We start from the raw sequence: 15,379 nt of genomic DNA, 5'->3' as shown, positions 1-15,379 counted from the left end.
TCCAATAATTAAGCATTTTACTCGTGTACAATGAAGATAAACAAGTTTGAGCATAATCCATGATTTGGACCGCTAATTTAGTGATTGCAACTTAATTTTATTTAATGTCAAAATTTACATAAACATTTTCGTTGAAACTTGCGAATGAGGAGCTGTCTCATCATGGTTGCAAATAGGATGTCTCAACGTTAAATAAAGGGGTAAGTGCGCAAAGTACAAAGAAAATGTTGTCCCATTCGTAAATACGGCAAATAATGGACACTTTGGAAAATTCAAAATTTGAGTCAAAGAAACTTTGACAACATTCTCAAATCTTCTAGGATGTGTACGAAAGTATATTCAGAACTGTTCGAACTAAGACTAACGACAGTAAATAGATTAATAATTAAATACTGGACACAATCAGCTACTACGATCCTACTTTTATTAGTCTACGTCCCTCCCTAAGAAAATCAAAATCAACCTATTTATTTATCCGTTGATTTTCTTTTCCTTGAGGAAATCAAAATGCTTTACATGAGAAACGGCGCGTTTCATCAAGTGATTGGTCATGCAGGCGAGAGGAGCGAGGGATGCTTGCACGACTTAGACGCTTCTTCCTGTATCTCCACGCTACTTGAATTCTCTTTGCTGCAAGACCTCTCCAATACGGTGATTCATACCTATCAAAAACAAAAATCACAATCAATCAAGTTTCACTTTCTTACCACAATGACCAAATTGCTTCATTACGATTAAAATCAGATTAGTATGCTTCCATGTTGCAAAATCGAAAACACGTGCCGTAGGAGATAAACAAGAGCAAAAAAAGAAGAAGCTATGTTGGTTGAGATAGTAAGTAACCTTATGGCTCCTTGCACGCGTGCATTCCGTAAGAATCTTGCAAAACGACTGGTGAATTCTTCCAGGTCTGCAGCTCGGAGTGAAAATGCTTCTACGTTACTCAAGCACCTTACCATCCTGTTGCTCAACAATTTCCGACCAGGGATCCTGACTTTTTTTTTTTCCATCCACAAAACAACATGTTGAATAAGTATTTAGTTTATGTAATGAATTGGAGTAATTCAAACAAGTGAGCAGTTATCAAAATAATACCATTGTTTACTGAAGGATGCTCTAGACACCATGTGAGAAGTTCTTCGCCGCAGACATCCCCTTCACATAAGGAAACAACAATCCCATCCTCCCCAATGCTCTCCACTCTTCCTCGCACAATAAACACCATCTTCTCAACCAGGCCTCCAGGATAAAAGATTTTGCTTCCTTTGATGTATGTCTTTTGTTTTAGTTTCTCACAAATTGCATCTAAGACAGGATCTTCTAGCAGGGCAAAAATCCGAACCTGCAATATTCTTTTAAGTTACGGGAACATGCATGCTGCATGGATGCTCTCTAAACTTAACATCAGGAGGTATCACTCATAGTGCTTCTTTAACATACTGACTTTTAGTTATGAAACGACTCTCTGTAGGTTCAACACTCAGCCTAAAAGATGCACTGCAGCATTTCAAAGCATAGAACACAGAACTAAGTAGTAGGCATACAATGGAGATCTTACTTTTTTCACAAATTTGAAGAGATGGCGCCTTATATCTCTTTGAAGGTCTTCAGGCAAATTCTCCAAAAGCATTTCTTCATTTACACCTCTAGTTGCAGACCAATTATAACGTTCTGCTTGCCTTACTTGTCTACATGAGTTAAATTGCCAACAAATGCCAGAAAACATTAGAGATAAAAGTTATTGATGAACATGTTCATAAACATGTGCTTAGAGTCAGTACTGACATACCTTCTCAGTTCTTCTGGTAAGTGGCGATAGCTCATCCACCGTTCAACATCACGGCGTCGCAACAACATCTCAAATCTCCTGAAAGAGAAAAAAGGCCCAAAATTGGGAAGAAAAAAGAGGAAAGAAAGAAATTAGAAGGGCACACACACACACACACACATATATATACATCAGAAAATTAAAGGAGAGTTTGAACTAAAATTTCAAGGCTGCAAAGTATATTCCCAAAAGATAGATACTGACAAATTTTCAGTTAGTGATCACATATAGTTACAAAACAACCATGCATAACATACTGCCCAATTATTCTATACAAAGCTAGCCTACTCCAATATACAGGACGATTTTCTTTGTTGACAGTAGTACTACTATTGTTAAAATGCGCAAAATTAATACGTAAGCTTAGATTCTTACTTTCAGATACCTCTTTTTGTGAAAGAGGTTCATAATGGAAAAACGTGGTTATTAAGACAAATAGGATCAAACAGTTAAAATGCAGTGTGATCAATATACCCTATATCCCTTCAAGCAGCTTTGGCATGTAGAACATTTAAGAAGCAGAAACGATAGTAGAAAGTAGTACCTCCGTCCAAGAGATTGAAGAAAATTCTGCATATTTCCAATTAGAAGAGCAAAGAGCAAGAGGCCCAGTCCGATAATTGCCATGGTAAAAAGGACTTCCCAAACAAAGTAGCTTGGAACTTGATTTCCTGCCAGAGTGCTGATTTGCTTCATAGAATCAAGAAGCAAGAAACCAATAAACCAATAAAATTAGCATTTGGTAGGATGTGATGTACAAACAGAAATATATTGAGTATACAAATAGTCGATCATATCTCCAATACACACATTATAATATAACATGTGAGGTACCTGGAATCCCCAAAACAATGAGTATACATAGCTAGTCACGGTATCTGCTGTAGTGAGCTTGACAGCTTTAGTGTAGATTCCGTAGGAGAAACCGTCTTCATCAAAACAAGCATTAGCCCTCCCATTATTTTTCCAGTTATCCCATGCTGGCTCGGACGTAAAAATTCTACCAAACCCACAATCTATGAATCTCATGCACAAGTCATGGGGGATTTCAGAGGCATGGCAGGCATTTCGAAGACATTGATTAACCCTCTGGGACAAGAAAGATGAGTTAAAAGGAGATATTAAACAAATAATGGAACACTTCATGCATGCAAGTTCAACACGCTGTATTTCGACACTTAATTGGCAAGATGCACAAACAAAATTATTATGGAGACAAGTTAGAATTAATGGGTCCATGAATAGATTTCTCTAGAAATTAGTAGTACATGGATGGATATCTAAGTTTTAATGAGAGATTCATGTCGATACATTGCTATCTTTCGAGGGAGTTATTAATTGAAAACTGTGGCAGCTAGTATAAAAGGAAGAGCTCCCTGTAAACATTCAATCCAAGAAAATATCTTTGACTGAAATACAATAATACTGTAAGGTTCAAGTACCTTATGTACGTGTTTATTTAGTAGCTTTATATTGCAGATGTTATGATATAAATTTTCTCTACTTCTGCTGCCTCATATACTTTCAACACTTTATTTTAGAAAATAAAATCTCCACACACCTGTAAGCCAAAGAGGTACCAGCAGGAGCCGACAATGTGGCCAGCCAACATGAAAGTGAGAAGATTTATTATAAAATTCGTCCATGCTGACTCAAATACGAAGCCATATGGAGATTGACCAGCAAGCAGAGGTAGAAACCTATACAACCTTGGAATGTACTGAAAAAGAACTGCCATACGTAGAAGATTCTTCGCATCATTTGCTCCAGATGATTGGATGTATTGAGGCAAAACTACAAAAATTATGATCTGAAAACAATTTAAATTCATTAACTCATAGCAACAATAGTGTAGTAAGATGATTGAGGGCATTGAGCCTTACTTGAGGAAGTGGCAAAACAATAAATAAGTCAACCAGAAATTTTCCGTGGAGATAATTGAGAGCAATTCTCTTTGGTTGGTCCACTATCTCTCCTGCACCAACCACTCTAGACTCAGGAGCCACATAAGCCAACCTAAACTGTGAGAAGTCACTTTGGACATATCAGTCAAGACACTGAAATCAGATTGTAAATAATCTCGGAGAAAATTTCCAAACAATAAGCCTCTATCAATCTTGTACTAAAGCTACCAATTTAGTAACCAGCATATTCACAACAAGGACATGTCTGAAAGCGAGGTAAAACGGTTACCTGAAGAAGCATGTTCAAAAAGTGAATAAAGTCAGTTATTGTTCTGAAAAACACCATTATGAAGGTCAAGTACCATTTGATACGTAGACACTTATTATCCTGCATTTTAAGATTGTAAATACCAGACAATTAAAAGAGAACCGAATTAAAAAGTTGACAAAAACATTTGATATTATTCTAAACGAAAAGCCAATGAAGAACGATCTTTATAAACTTTAATCAGTGGTTTTACAGAAAAAGAAAAAGAAATGAGCTAAACCTGTTCTGTAGAAGGAAGGAAAACAAACCTGTTCTGCATATAACACGAAGAAAAACAAAGGGTCTAGAAAAATTGCCACCAAACAAGCTATGACAAAGAATTTGTTCCACTGTCGTATGGCTTTAGTATGAGGATTCATGACTCCTGGAATATATTGATTTATAAAATAGATAGATCTTATAAACCAGCCTTTAGCATCGCCATAGAAAGCAATCTGGATCTGCAGAAAACCACAAATCACTAGACTGAAAATGCATAAGTTTTTTACAAAAGTATTTAACAACATTCTACATAGTCAGGTATACATATCATAAGAACATTATCGTACAAAATTAAAAATACCGTATGCATCATTATCATTTTCATACAAGTAGACATAAACAATTAAAGAATTAAACCTCACAATTTTCAAGTGGTACGCAGCTAATATAAGCACATACAAAAAAGCAGTTAAAACAAATTAACTCTGGTGTAAGAATGAAAGGGAAACAAAACCTTAGGATCAAAAAGCCTTGAAGCTTTGGGATTATCCTGCTTAGCAGATTTCAAACTCTGACATGTTGAGCAAATTGTGCAGTAAGGATCATTGCACATTCTAAACTGCTGGAATGGAACACACGCATGCATGAACGGACTTTTTATGTTACTTTGCAAGCAACTTGTATGGTCTACAAGGTTGGTTTCAGTTTCCTCGGAATTCAGAGGAATGGAATTTAACACATTCAGGGAAATGGATTCAAATTTCTGGAATTTAGAATCTGCATGTTCATCTGAGGATTTTGTAGCTAGCATTGGTGCTTCATCATTCTCGAAAGCAGCCATTTGTGAGGAAGAAAACCTACAAAGCTAAACAAAATAAATTAAACAAGTGCACAATCTGAGACAATGTCCTTGAATGCAAAATCCCTAAATCTCCCTATGGAACAACATCATAATCTTAGTTTATGCATTACCTCAATTGTAATTTTCCTTTCTGTGTGTGTGGATAGTCATTTTTTCTATAATCTAATTTTGAAAACCAAACAGCCAAGAATTCAGACGAATGAAAATCAACTCAACACATTAAAATAATAAGAAATTTCTGTTGTAATTTCTCTGTTTCCACAAAAAATAAATTACAGTAGCATAAGATGAAAATAAATTACCACACAGAAAAAGGGTATTCAAAATAATTAATTGAAACAACTAATAATTTGCTAATAAACAAACCCAATAAAAGCTGAATTCTCTTGACTTGGGGTGGAGGTCACCTTTGTTGATGAAAACAGAACCAGGCTTTAGGGTTTGATGAGCCTGAACAATGCTCTGCTCAACTGAGGTTTTTTGATACTGCCCCACTCTTGACTATGGAGTCCAGAGCCCTCAAAGCTGAGTTCTCTTGACATGTGATGCGAAGGCAAAAGAAAGGAAAACGGGTCATGGTACATATATTCACACCCAACCAAACCATCCTTTCATGAAAAGAAAGAAAAGGAAACAAACTGAGATGGAATCTTTCCGAAATTAATGAGATTACACCTATTTGGAGAAGGATCCAAAAGGGTTTTCGATTCCACAAATATATCATGTTTTAATTTCGTTTCGTTCACATTGCTATGTCCCATAAGTATGAAAATGGAAGAAATTCTAAACATTTATTTTGCTTCTCTGGAGGTTATCTCTGGCTGTGGTGGAGAAATTAGTGAGAACGCTGATATCCATGGGTTTTTGACGTCTTGGCACATTAAGAAATTCTTATCATAGTTCTTTCCTAATATGTGTCAAAATTGGAGTGTCATTATCATATCATATTTAAGTATTTTTCTCATAAAAATTTGAAAATAATATTGAGAGAAAAAGTTAATATAAGTTGTACTCTTTTTTTGTCTTTTAAAAATATAAGAATTAGACGAGCTTTGTTATCTTATCACCAATCAAACTATATATTCCATTATAGCTATAAAAAAAACCGCGGTAATTGTTCTCACATAAAGATATGCCTAGAAAATTTTATAGTTAATTAGAATTACACAATTAGTTTTTACACTTATGATCCTAGGGGATCGGGAGAGGGGGGTGTTCTTATACGAACAAGGTTCATTCTCTCATTTGTGATTGAAAGGGTAAGCTATATAGTAGTTCGACGACTGAATTCTTATGTGTAGAGAGGCTCATCTAATTCTTTAGGAAATAATCTTACTTTTGTACTTATTGCTTCCTCACTTCAGTAAAATACTATCGCTTATGATTTAAAAAGTAAATCAATAGAATTACACAACTTTCAAAAAGTAATCTTTGATTTAATTCCTTTTCGGTTGCAACTTTCAAATAAAGCGATTTCAATTGGGCAAATAACTAGATATAATTATAATTATTACCTATGCAGATTTGGGTGAAGCCTACGCGCAGGAAGCAAAAAGCTTTTATGGAACTGCGTTTCCTGGTTGAGTTGAACAATGGAAAGATAATGTTCGCCAAAAAAAAGATAAAAAGATAAAGATTTTGGTTGTTTTATTTCTCCTCCATATGAAAAGAATAATATACATATACAATTGTATTTGAATATGTTCAAGAAAGCCAACAGGGTATAACCGTATGTAAGAAAAACCCCATTCCCTTTCTAACTTTGGCCCCAAAAAAAAAAAAAATTTCAAGAAAACCATTAAAAAAACATGTTAAGATTGTGATAATAATATTAGATGAAGTTGTAGATTTATTTTTTGTTGTAAATAATTAACCTTTAATTTATATATATATATATATATAAATAAAACGGAGTGACAATTCAAATTAGGTCCGTTCTATACCTGCGCTGTTATATTGTGATCATGGAACACTATAGGAAATTTGTTTCTTGAGGGAAGACTTGTTCCTATCTAGCATAGGATTCGCAATATCTAAAGTTTTCTTTTTCCTTGAGGATTTGTCAACTGTCTTTCTGATTATTGTTGACCTCCTTGTCTAGATCTTCTCTGTTAAAACCACAGATATAGATAAAGACTTGTTCTCTAAAGCCATTGACTGATCCCTACGTGCTATAGTTTTGCATCACAGAGGGACTCCATGATGGCTAACAAAAGAAAAATCGAAGGTTGCAGGGGCGCAGACATGAGTAAAAAGATGAAAAGCCACGAACAAGTTGATGTTCAAAAAAACTCTGTGATGGCTAAGAAAAGAAAATTTGCAGGTTGCAGCGGCTTAAACATAAATAAAAAGATGAAAAGCCATGAACAAGATGATGTTCAGAAAAACCAAGAGCTCCCCATGGATGTGGACACGTACACACCAGAATTACCTGACCTTGTTGTCAACCAAATCCTCCTCCTCCTCCCCACCAAGCTTGCTGTCCGGGCCAGCACTCTCTCCCGCCAATGGCAACGCCTGTGGTCTTCGCTCCCGGTCTTGAATTTCGATGAGGATCTGCAGCTCTACAATTCTCAGTATGGCACTGACAGGGCAATGTTCCGGAAGTACTTGCTCAGCTGTTTGAAGCGCCGCGAGAAGGACCAAGAAGAACATGACTTGGACACATTCAGGCTTAGCATGAGGTACTCTGGAGGTGCCAGTATGATAGATAAGTGGCTGAGTTTTGCTGTTGAGAGAAACGTTAAAGAGTTGGAGATCATCCTTATAAGAAAGCATGGGGACAGAAGCAAACACTACTTCTTGCCGCAAACGATCCTCAACGCACAATCTTTAACCACTCTGAGATTAAATAATGTGAAATTAAAAGACAACCCTATGCCTATAAGCCTTCCTAGTTTGAAAAATATGGTCCTCAAGAACATGGATTTGGGTAACGTGGGATTTGTCCACTTAATTTCTGGCTGCCCTTCCCTTGAGGACTTGTCGTTAACTTCGTGTGGGTTAAGGTTATGCAAAGTTTTGAGTTCAAGCCTCAAATCCTTGCAAATTGCTAAGTGCCGAAAAGTGAGAATTGAAGTTGGAGCTGTGAATCTTGAATCTTTTAGATTCTGGGGTGATTCTTATACTGAAATGTACATGCACAGCAGCCTCAATATCGCGTCGTGTCGATCGTTTAGACATCTGGAGTTTTTCGATACATGCTTTGGAGGCCGATGGTTTCAAGACGACCTCAGTTCAAGATTTCCCCTGCTTGAGAGTTTGGTGTTGTATAGATGCAGCAACTTTTGGTCAGATACCATCCACATCAATAATCAGACTCTGAAACGCCTTGCGTTTCGTGGACGCAACGGTTTTACTGTGAAAGTCAATATCAATACTCCAAATCTAGCTGCTTTTGAGTTTAGTACTGGTTATTTGCCGAGTCATCAGTTAAATGTTCTGTTCTCCAACTTTTCTCTGAATGCTCCAAATTTGTTGAAGGCCGAAGTCGACTTCAAATTGGAAGACAGATATGGCAAAGAAGAAAATATCTTCGAAGACATAGATTTTCCTGCGTTAATAAACTTTCTCAGACATTTTGATTCCTCTGGAAGTTTAAGCCTAACCCTTAATGAAGCTGAGGTATTTATGCATACCGGTTCGATTTTAATCACTTTTTGCTCTACATATGTGTCGATCGATTTCTAACCTTTTTGTTGTTGTTGTTGTTGTTGAATATGTTTCAGGCTCTTATCTTTCCAGAAGAAAGGAGAAATACATGTTCTCCACCACTACCTAGTCTCAGGCATCTTTCTGTAGCAGTAGATCCTTTAAAGAAGGTGAAAGATGATGTCTCTTCACAGAAGGTGAAAGATGATGTCTCTTCAAAGAAGGTGAAAGATGATGTCTCTTCCAAGAAGGTGAAAGATGATGTCTTGAGCTTGAGGGATTCCTTGCAATGGATGGCACCAAGAGGGTACATTAACATGTTGATGGAAGAAGACAAGACAGTTAAATCATATTAATATTGTTAAAAAGTTTTATCTTTAACCTTAATTTTTAACTGCCTGTTTTTAATGCCAATTACTACTTATTGCTCCATGCTAAAACTCTGACTAATCTTCAGCGAGCCAGAGAATTAACCTTACTTCTGTCAAGAAAAATTAACCCTGCATGTTCTACTATGGCTAAGACTATGGAGCATATATTTCTGCAAATATTGCTTTAAAAGTCCAAAATGCTATTTCTCTTTAGAATTCAAAGACCAGAGGATGATCAATCTTGTGATCAAAACTAGTCTATTTTTCATGTGTACAACACTAGGCCTGATTAGACTTAAGCATGGGACAGAGTTGCCTTAAGCATGTGACCAACACAAAACTTGCAACAGAGTTCAATCCTCACGTGCCCATGCCCGCCCTGTTTCTTTTTTTGTTTTTTGTTTTTGTTTTGTTCAATATTGAATTTCATTTCAAGCCAAAACAAGGCACGAAAGATACAAAAGAGAGGAGATAAACAGCCAATTAAGAAAGCCTACCAACTAAATACATACTATCCAGCAAAGACAGACCTCCTACAAAAAAGTTATCAAATAAGGGGGCATGGTAGCCCATAAGACACTAACACCCGAACCAGAGACAGTGGTGGTCGTGAAGGAAATAGGATAATGAGTTAGGATTAGGTTAGGTTTGGTTAGGTCTATAGTTTGATTCTCTCCATTATGACCATCCAATGTAAACAAAACAAAAAAGTTATCTCAAGAAGTGAAGGGAGAGTAGGATAATGGGTTAGGATTAGGTTAGGTCTATGGTTGGATTCTGTCCAATATGACCATCCAATGTAAACAAAAGAAAAAGTTATCTTAAGTGAAGAAGAATAGGATAATGAGTTATGATTAGGTTAGGTCTATGGTTCGATTCACTCCAATATAACCCTCCAATGTCAAAGAAAAAGTTTATATTATAGATATTTCTCACCAAAAAAAGAAAAAAATTGCTTATATAGATGCTATTGGTCCCCAAAGCCCAAACTAACATGGGCTCCTACCAGCCATCAAACTTCCAGCGCTTGCTTTCTCTCACCAAGCTCTTGACCTCTGACGTCAACCAAGGCCGTCATGACAAAGCCCTTGCTCTTTTCCACCACATGCAGGCCTCACTGGCCCTCCCTCTCGACGCCCATGTCTTCTCTCTTGTCCTCAAGTCTTGCTCTGCCATCCACCGCCCGCAACTCGGCATCTCCATCCATGCCCATGTTGCCAAGTCGTCAATCCTTCCAAACCCATTTGTGGCTTCCGCTCTCGTTGACATGTACGGCAAATGCGTGTCACTCTCAGCAGCACGTAACTTGTTCGACGAAATTCCTCAGAGGAACGTTGTTGTGTGGAATGCTATGATATCGGTGTATACGCGTAATGGGAATGTGTCTGATGCGTTGGGTTTGTTTGAGGCTATGGATGTTGAACCAGACGTGTCAACATTCAATTCCATTATAGCCGGGTTGGCGGGATCCGATGATGGGTCGTTCAAGGCCGTCGAGTTCTATAGAAAAATGAGAGCTTGGGGATGGAAACCGGATTTAATAACACTGCTTGGTCTGTTACGTGCTTGCGTTGGTGTAGCAGCTTTAAGGTTTATTAGGGAAATTCATGGCTATGATGTAAGGAATGAAATTGACTTTCATTCTCAATTGAGTAGCCTCCTGGTGGAGGCCTACGGGCGCTGTGGTTGTCTTGCTAATGCGCACAATCTGTTCCACTGCATGAAGAAAAAGGATGTAGTTGCATGGAGTAGTTTGATATCTGCATACGCACTTCACGGGGAGGCAAGAGCTGCATTGGACGTTTTCCGGAAGATGGAATTGGCAAAAGTAGAGCCTGATGAGATCACTTTCCTTGCGGTACTGAAAGCGTGTAGCCATGCTGAAGGATTAGCCGATGAAGCACTACATTATTTTAGTCGGATGCGTAAGGATTATGGTGTGCAAGCGAACAGCGATCACTATTCTTGTATAGTAGATGTTTTGAGCAGAGCAGGGAGGTTGAATGAGGCATATGAGGTCATAAGGCAAATGCCAGTGAAGGTGACTGCTAAAGCTTGGGGTGCTCTTCTTTCGGCATGTAGAACTTATGGAAACATGGAGCTTGCTGAGATTGCAGGGAAAGCTCTGTCCAAAATCGAGCCTGGTAATCCTGCCAATTATTTATTGTTGGCAAGGATGTATTCTAGCTTAGGAAGGCATGAGGAGGCTCAGAGAATGAGAAGGGAAATGAAGGAGAAGGGGGTGAAGGCACCTTCTGGCACCAGTTGGGTAGTGTATCAAGACTAATATTGTACATTAGTCTATTAAAAGCAAGCTTCACTTGTTCCATGTCACACAGAAAGAATTACAGCAAGAAATAATTCAGTTTTGAGGTGTTTTTACCAATGCAGATAGTCCTCCATTTCATGACATACCTAACTTGCAATTATACTCATCCCTTGATGAAAGTTTTTACTGTCCAAAAATCTTTTTATTCAGAATTTGTCCAATTGGAAAAGGCCAAAAGTTAAGACGGGATGCTAAACTCAATTACAATATCATGGATTGAGAAAACAATTGGGTTATAAAGTATTTTCTAGTTGCAAATCACAATCCAATGTTCTAATTCAAAAGAAAAGAAAAATAAGTTTATAATTCAAGCGTTTGCACAAGGTCTTTGTGGGCTGGACCTAACAGTATGAAATTGCTGTCAAGTTTGGGCTCATAGTACAAAAAGTTCAAACCTTTACCTTGGAATAACAAAAGTCCAAACCTTTACCTTGGAATAACAAAAGTCCAAACCTTCAAAACCCCAATATCCAATTTCTGCTACTCAAATCGCTGATACTGATAATGGCTGCAAAACCTCTCTAACCCCAAGCCATGGCGACTTCCATTCCAGCCCTCTCCGCTCCAAGCCCCTCTATTCTCAGACTCAAAATTACTTCATTTTCTCCTCTCAGCATTCGACCACATAAACAAAACATTCAATTTCGCTCTTCAACCAAAGTTCAATTTTTGAACCCAATACAAGCTCATAATTTTCCTGGGTTTTCCGGGAAAGCAATTGGGTTTTTGTTTGAAAGAAGGTTAAGGGTTCGTGTGAGTGCAAAAAGTGATGGCGTTGATGAAGCTGAGGAAGAGACTGGAGGAGAGAGTACTATGCCTGAGCGGTTCAGGTACTTGACCAAAGAAGCTCCTGATCCTCCTGTGAGGTGGCCTTGGTTTGTAGGTAAAATGTTCTACTCTCTTTTCCTTTTTTCTCTGTTTGTTTGCTGAGAAAATGTTGATGAATGGAAAAGAGAAAAAAAAAAGTTTGAACATTTGGGATTGTAATAAATTGGGACTCCAAAAGAATTTAAGAGCGACACTCTACCGGATACTTGTGATAATATCCCATTGAATGATTGTGGGCAGCAATATCACTATGATTAAGGAACTTGCTTTCATATAGAAATACATCTTGTTGGTTAGTTTCTTGTTAGGAAGTATATTTTGACATTTCTCACAACAACTTCCTCAAATTTAGAAATGCTTGCCCCATAAGCTCTTAAAATGCGAGACAGCAAATTATAAGAGTTCGTCACAAACATCTAAAAACTGAGCTAGCGGTTTGTAATTCTTAACTTTTCAGAAGTACTTATAAAGAGAAAGAGAATGTATAGACGGTATATGTGTTTTAAAAGAGGGTTCTTCAACCTTTTGACCATTCGCATAGTTTTATTTTCTGCCTGCTCTGGCTTATGCATTAGTGACTAAATGTTCATATGCCATAACACATTTAAGTTTATTGACTGATTTTCACCCGAAAATGTTGAAGAGTGCTGCTTTATATGAGTTGGGGGAGATGATTTGGACAAGTGCTCTGATTAAGTGTGTCTTATTTCTCCATGCTTGAGGGTATTCTGCCACAAATGCTTTTTCCTTGTGATTGTATGAATGTAGAAGGATTTGCCGAATCTGGATACATATGAAACTTAGAAATTATTTAGCAGAGGGCAGAAAGTGCTGCTTTGTGGAGTTAAACAGATCTGAGAGCTGACTTTTTCGGTGTGAGCTTATAAGCAGATAAAACAGAAACTTTAATGTATTGGTTTTAGATTATTTAGTTCCTGTTACTTGAACTCGTTAGTGGTATTATAAAACATATTCTAATATAACTTTTTATGACCATACTAATTATGTTGTTCAATATCTGTTTGAGGCTTGCACATACGAATTTTTATGACCAATGCAACTGTTGTTCTTGACCTTTTTCAAAATACTTTTCTGGGAAATCTGACTGCACAAATTATTTGTAATTATGCAGCATTGGTCTTCCTTATTTATGCATGGAGAGCTGTCTTGCTGGAATTAGCTAACTGGAGAAAGGCTGCACTGGCTGTTGTCCGTTTTGTGGGATACCTCTTGAAACTTATCTTGGCCCTAATCTTCCATTTCCTTGGTGATCCCATTACTTTCATAATCAGATTCATAGAAACAACAATCTATACCCTTCGCTCTTTCTACTCTGGCATAGTGGCATATGCTCCAATTCCAGAATTGACAACGGTTATCATGCTGGCATCAACTGTCCTTGCTATCGCAGAAGCTGTTGTTCCAAACTCTATAAACTGTCAACCTTTTCTTCTCACAGCATCTGGTGTGGTAGGCTATGCAGCTGTGACAGGTTACATCTCAGAGCCTTTCTTCTGGACGATTCTAATGGGGTTGTACGGTTACTCACGATATGTTAAAAAGAGGGATGATGTTACATCTGCATTGCCCGCAGCAGCTGTGCTGGCTGCTGTAGGAGAACCATATATTAGAGTTTTGGTGATCTCATCATATCTCGCCTTAGCCATTTTGCACCACTCAAAGAAGCATTCGGAAAGAAAGGAAGAAATTGTAGTGACTAATAGGAAGCTTCCAATGCCCTTGCTCGGCGTAGCCTTAGCCATCGGAATTCATCTTGCTGCTAAGTGGGCTGGGTACCGGCATTTGACGTGGATGATAGTATGAGTGTTAAGGATACCATTATATGCCTATTGGACTGCAAGGGAAGTTACGTTGGGTCTTGTATGAGATGTCTCAAGTTTGCGGTGACAGAATTATACCCTTTGTTTTTGTCAACTGAATTCAGTGATCTCTCTGTAATTTAGATTGTAGTAGTGATCTTGTTTTGTTCTTCCCATTTTTGTCTTCCATGTTTCACATCAGCCTGACTAGAGTTCAATAATTGTACAACTTCAGAAATTTCAAAGTGGCTAGTCTCCCTAGAATTTAAACTGGGACGTTCCATGTCACATATCAATAGTTTCCTTCACTTCTTTAACATGAAGAAATGTTACTGATTCATTGTGAAATCATATTATTCGATTCACCCTTAAATTACTTTAACCTTAATTCTCTACTATTGTTTAAAAGTTTATAATTTCACAAGGGAAAATCTGAAATCCGAATATTAGAAGGTGAGTGATAGAGTAATTCTCACTGCAGTATGGTCAAACTACAAAATTACTTGTGATACAGACGAAATTGGAGGAATTACTTGTGATACAGACGAAATTGGAGGAAGGGAAAATTACTTGTGATACAAACGATACTGGGGGAGGAGGAATCGGTCTTGAGTTGTACCAAATCCTATTATTGCTCGACAAAAAAGGACATTTCAAATTACAAAACCAGTCGTGGGCAAAAAGGACATTGAGCATGCTGAACGGCTAGATAGTGAAGAAACGGCGTCGTTACAACCGTAGTATGAGTAAGAAGAAAATGACCTAGGGTTTGTGCAGGGCTTTTAGATTGCCTATATAAACAACAAGAACCGCTGCTTCTTCTTCGTACTCTTCAGTCTCCATCGAAGCCTTTCCTAGCCTCCTCCCATTTCTTCTATTGCTTGTTCTTCAATTCTGTTTCAGATAATCAAAATTCCTTTATTTTATTTGTTTAAATCTTGCTGAATCACGCACGATGCACCCCGGGCTTCTCTGAGAGTTCTCACTGAAGATGAAAGCCCCAATGCTCGTGCTAAAACGTCGCCGTTAAGTGTTGCAGTTTAGCTTTGCTCCCCACGGCTTTTCTGTGTCAAATCGACGGCCATATCTCTCCCAAGCTTAGCCCTTTTTATGAATTTCAGTACTGTATGTTACGCCTCGACACACCTTAAGCCTGTTTTTGAAGATTCTCCGAAAACAGAGCTAGTCATGGAGGCGCAAAGCGATTGCGGTGTCAACGTGGGGGTTTATCTGTTTTGATGGTTTTGCCTCTAAAAA

The 15,379-nt window shown here is 37.8% G+C and overlaps 4 protein-coding genes and 1 non-coding gene across 10 annotated transcripts; 4 read left to right on the top strand and 1 right to left on the bottom strand.

The window, feature by feature from the left end:
* Positions 1-252: 252 nt before the first annotated feature.
* On the bottom strand, positions 253-5,967 carry LOC117622497 (probable cyclic nucleotide-gated ion channel 20, chloroplastic). 6 transcript variants are annotated; one of them, XM_034353183.1, is made up of 13 exons: positions 5,490-5,967; positions 4,776-5,126; positions 4,309-4,500; positions 4,022-4,120; positions 3,712-3,849; positions 3,390-3,638; positions 2,663-2,917; positions 2,373-2,518; positions 1,790-1,867; positions 1,559-1,688; positions 1,096-1,342; positions 844-994; positions 253-662 (listed from the first exon to the last, which is right to left on the bottom strand). In XM_034353183.1, the coding sequence occupies exons 2-13, from the start codon at positions 5,100-5,102 to the stop codon at positions 503-505; spliced, it is 2,172 nt and encodes a 723-aa protein (XP_034209074.1). In that variant the 5' UTR covers positions 5,103-5,126; positions 5,490-5,967; the 3' UTR covers positions 253-502. The 6 variants fall into 6 exon arrangements, with proteins under 6 accessions (XP_034209074.1, XP_034209075.1, XP_034209073.1 ...); XM_034353184.1 differs by having other exon boundaries at positions 4,776-5,118; XM_034353182.1 differs by having other exon boundaries at positions 5,531-5,967.
* Positions 5,968-7,367: 1,400 nt separating this feature from the next.
* On the top strand, positions 7,368-8,546 carry LOC117621947 (putative F-box/FBD/LRR-repeat protein At4g00315; the record flags this gene model as incomplete). Its single annotated transcript, XM_034352473.1, has 1 exon — positions 7,368-8,546. A coding segment is annotated over exon 1 (1,179 nt), but the record flags the coding sequence as incomplete, so codon positions are not given.
* A 1,593-nt stretch (positions 8,547-10,139) lies between these two features.
* LOC117622748 (putative pentatricopeptide repeat-containing protein At1g03510) lies at positions 10,140-11,505 on the top strand. The gene has a single exon (XM_034353515.1). It carries the CDS (start codon positions 10,140-10,142, stop codon positions 11,430-11,432), a length of 1,293 nt encoding a protein of 430 aa, XP_034209406.1. The 3' UTR covers positions 11,433-11,505.
* Positions 11,506-11,909: 404 nt separating this feature from the next.
* Positions 11,910-14,434, top strand: LOC117621594. The gene is made up of 2 exons (XM_034352163.1): positions 11,910-12,357; positions 13,435-14,434. Exons 1-2 carry the CDS (start codon positions 12,009-12,011, stop codon positions 14,124-14,126), a joined length of 1,041 nt encoding a protein of 346 aa, XP_034208054.1. The 5' UTR covers positions 11,910-12,008; the 3' UTR covers positions 14,127-14,434.
* A 636-nt stretch (positions 14,435-15,070) lies between these two features.
* On the top strand, positions 15,071-15,211 carry LOC117623665. The gene has a single exon (XR_004585192.1). It is a non-coding gene; the product is annotated as a small nucleolar RNA snoR134 (small nucleolar RNA).
* The last annotated feature ends 168 nt before the right edge of the window (positions 15,212-15,379 follow it).

Source organism: Prunus dulcis, chromosome 3 (assembly GCF_902201215.1).
Source record: "Prunus dulcis chromosome 3, ALMONDv2, whole genome shotgun sequence".
Classification (NCBI taxonomy): Eukaryota; Viridiplantae; Streptophyta; class Magnoliopsida; order Rosales; family Rosaceae; genus Prunus; species Prunus dulcis.
Note: the sequence above shows the minus strand (reverse complement) of the source record. Positions and strands in the feature narration are given on the sequence as shown.

Excerpts from the sequence above, each read along its gene's own strand:
- LOC117622497 (XM_034353183.1), bottom strand. The coding sequence starts at position 5,102 with ATGGCTGCTTTCGAGAATGATGAAGCACCAATGCTAGCTACAAAATCC. Across the intron at positions 1,868-2,372 it reads CTTCAATCTCTTGGACGGAG|GAGATTTGAGATGTTGTTGC; the intron begins GTACTACTTTCT and ends TTTCTCTTTCAG. Across the intron at positions 663-843 it reads CGCGTGCAAGGAGCCATAAG|GTATGAATCACCGTATTGGA; the intron begins GTTACTTACTAT and ends TGTTTTTGATAG.
- LOC117622748 (XM_034353515.1), top strand. The coding sequence starts at position 10,140 with ATGGGCTCCTACCAGCCATCAAACTTCCAGCGCTTGCTTTCTCTCACC.
- LOC117621594 (XM_034352163.1), top strand. The coding sequence starts at position 12,009 with ATGGCGACTTCCATTCCAGCCCTCTCCGCTCCAAGCCCCTCTATTCTC. Across the intron at positions 12,358-13,434 it reads GAGGTGGCCTTGGTTTGTAG|CATTGGTCTTCCTTATTTAT; the intron begins GTAAAATGTTCT and ends GTAATTATGCAG.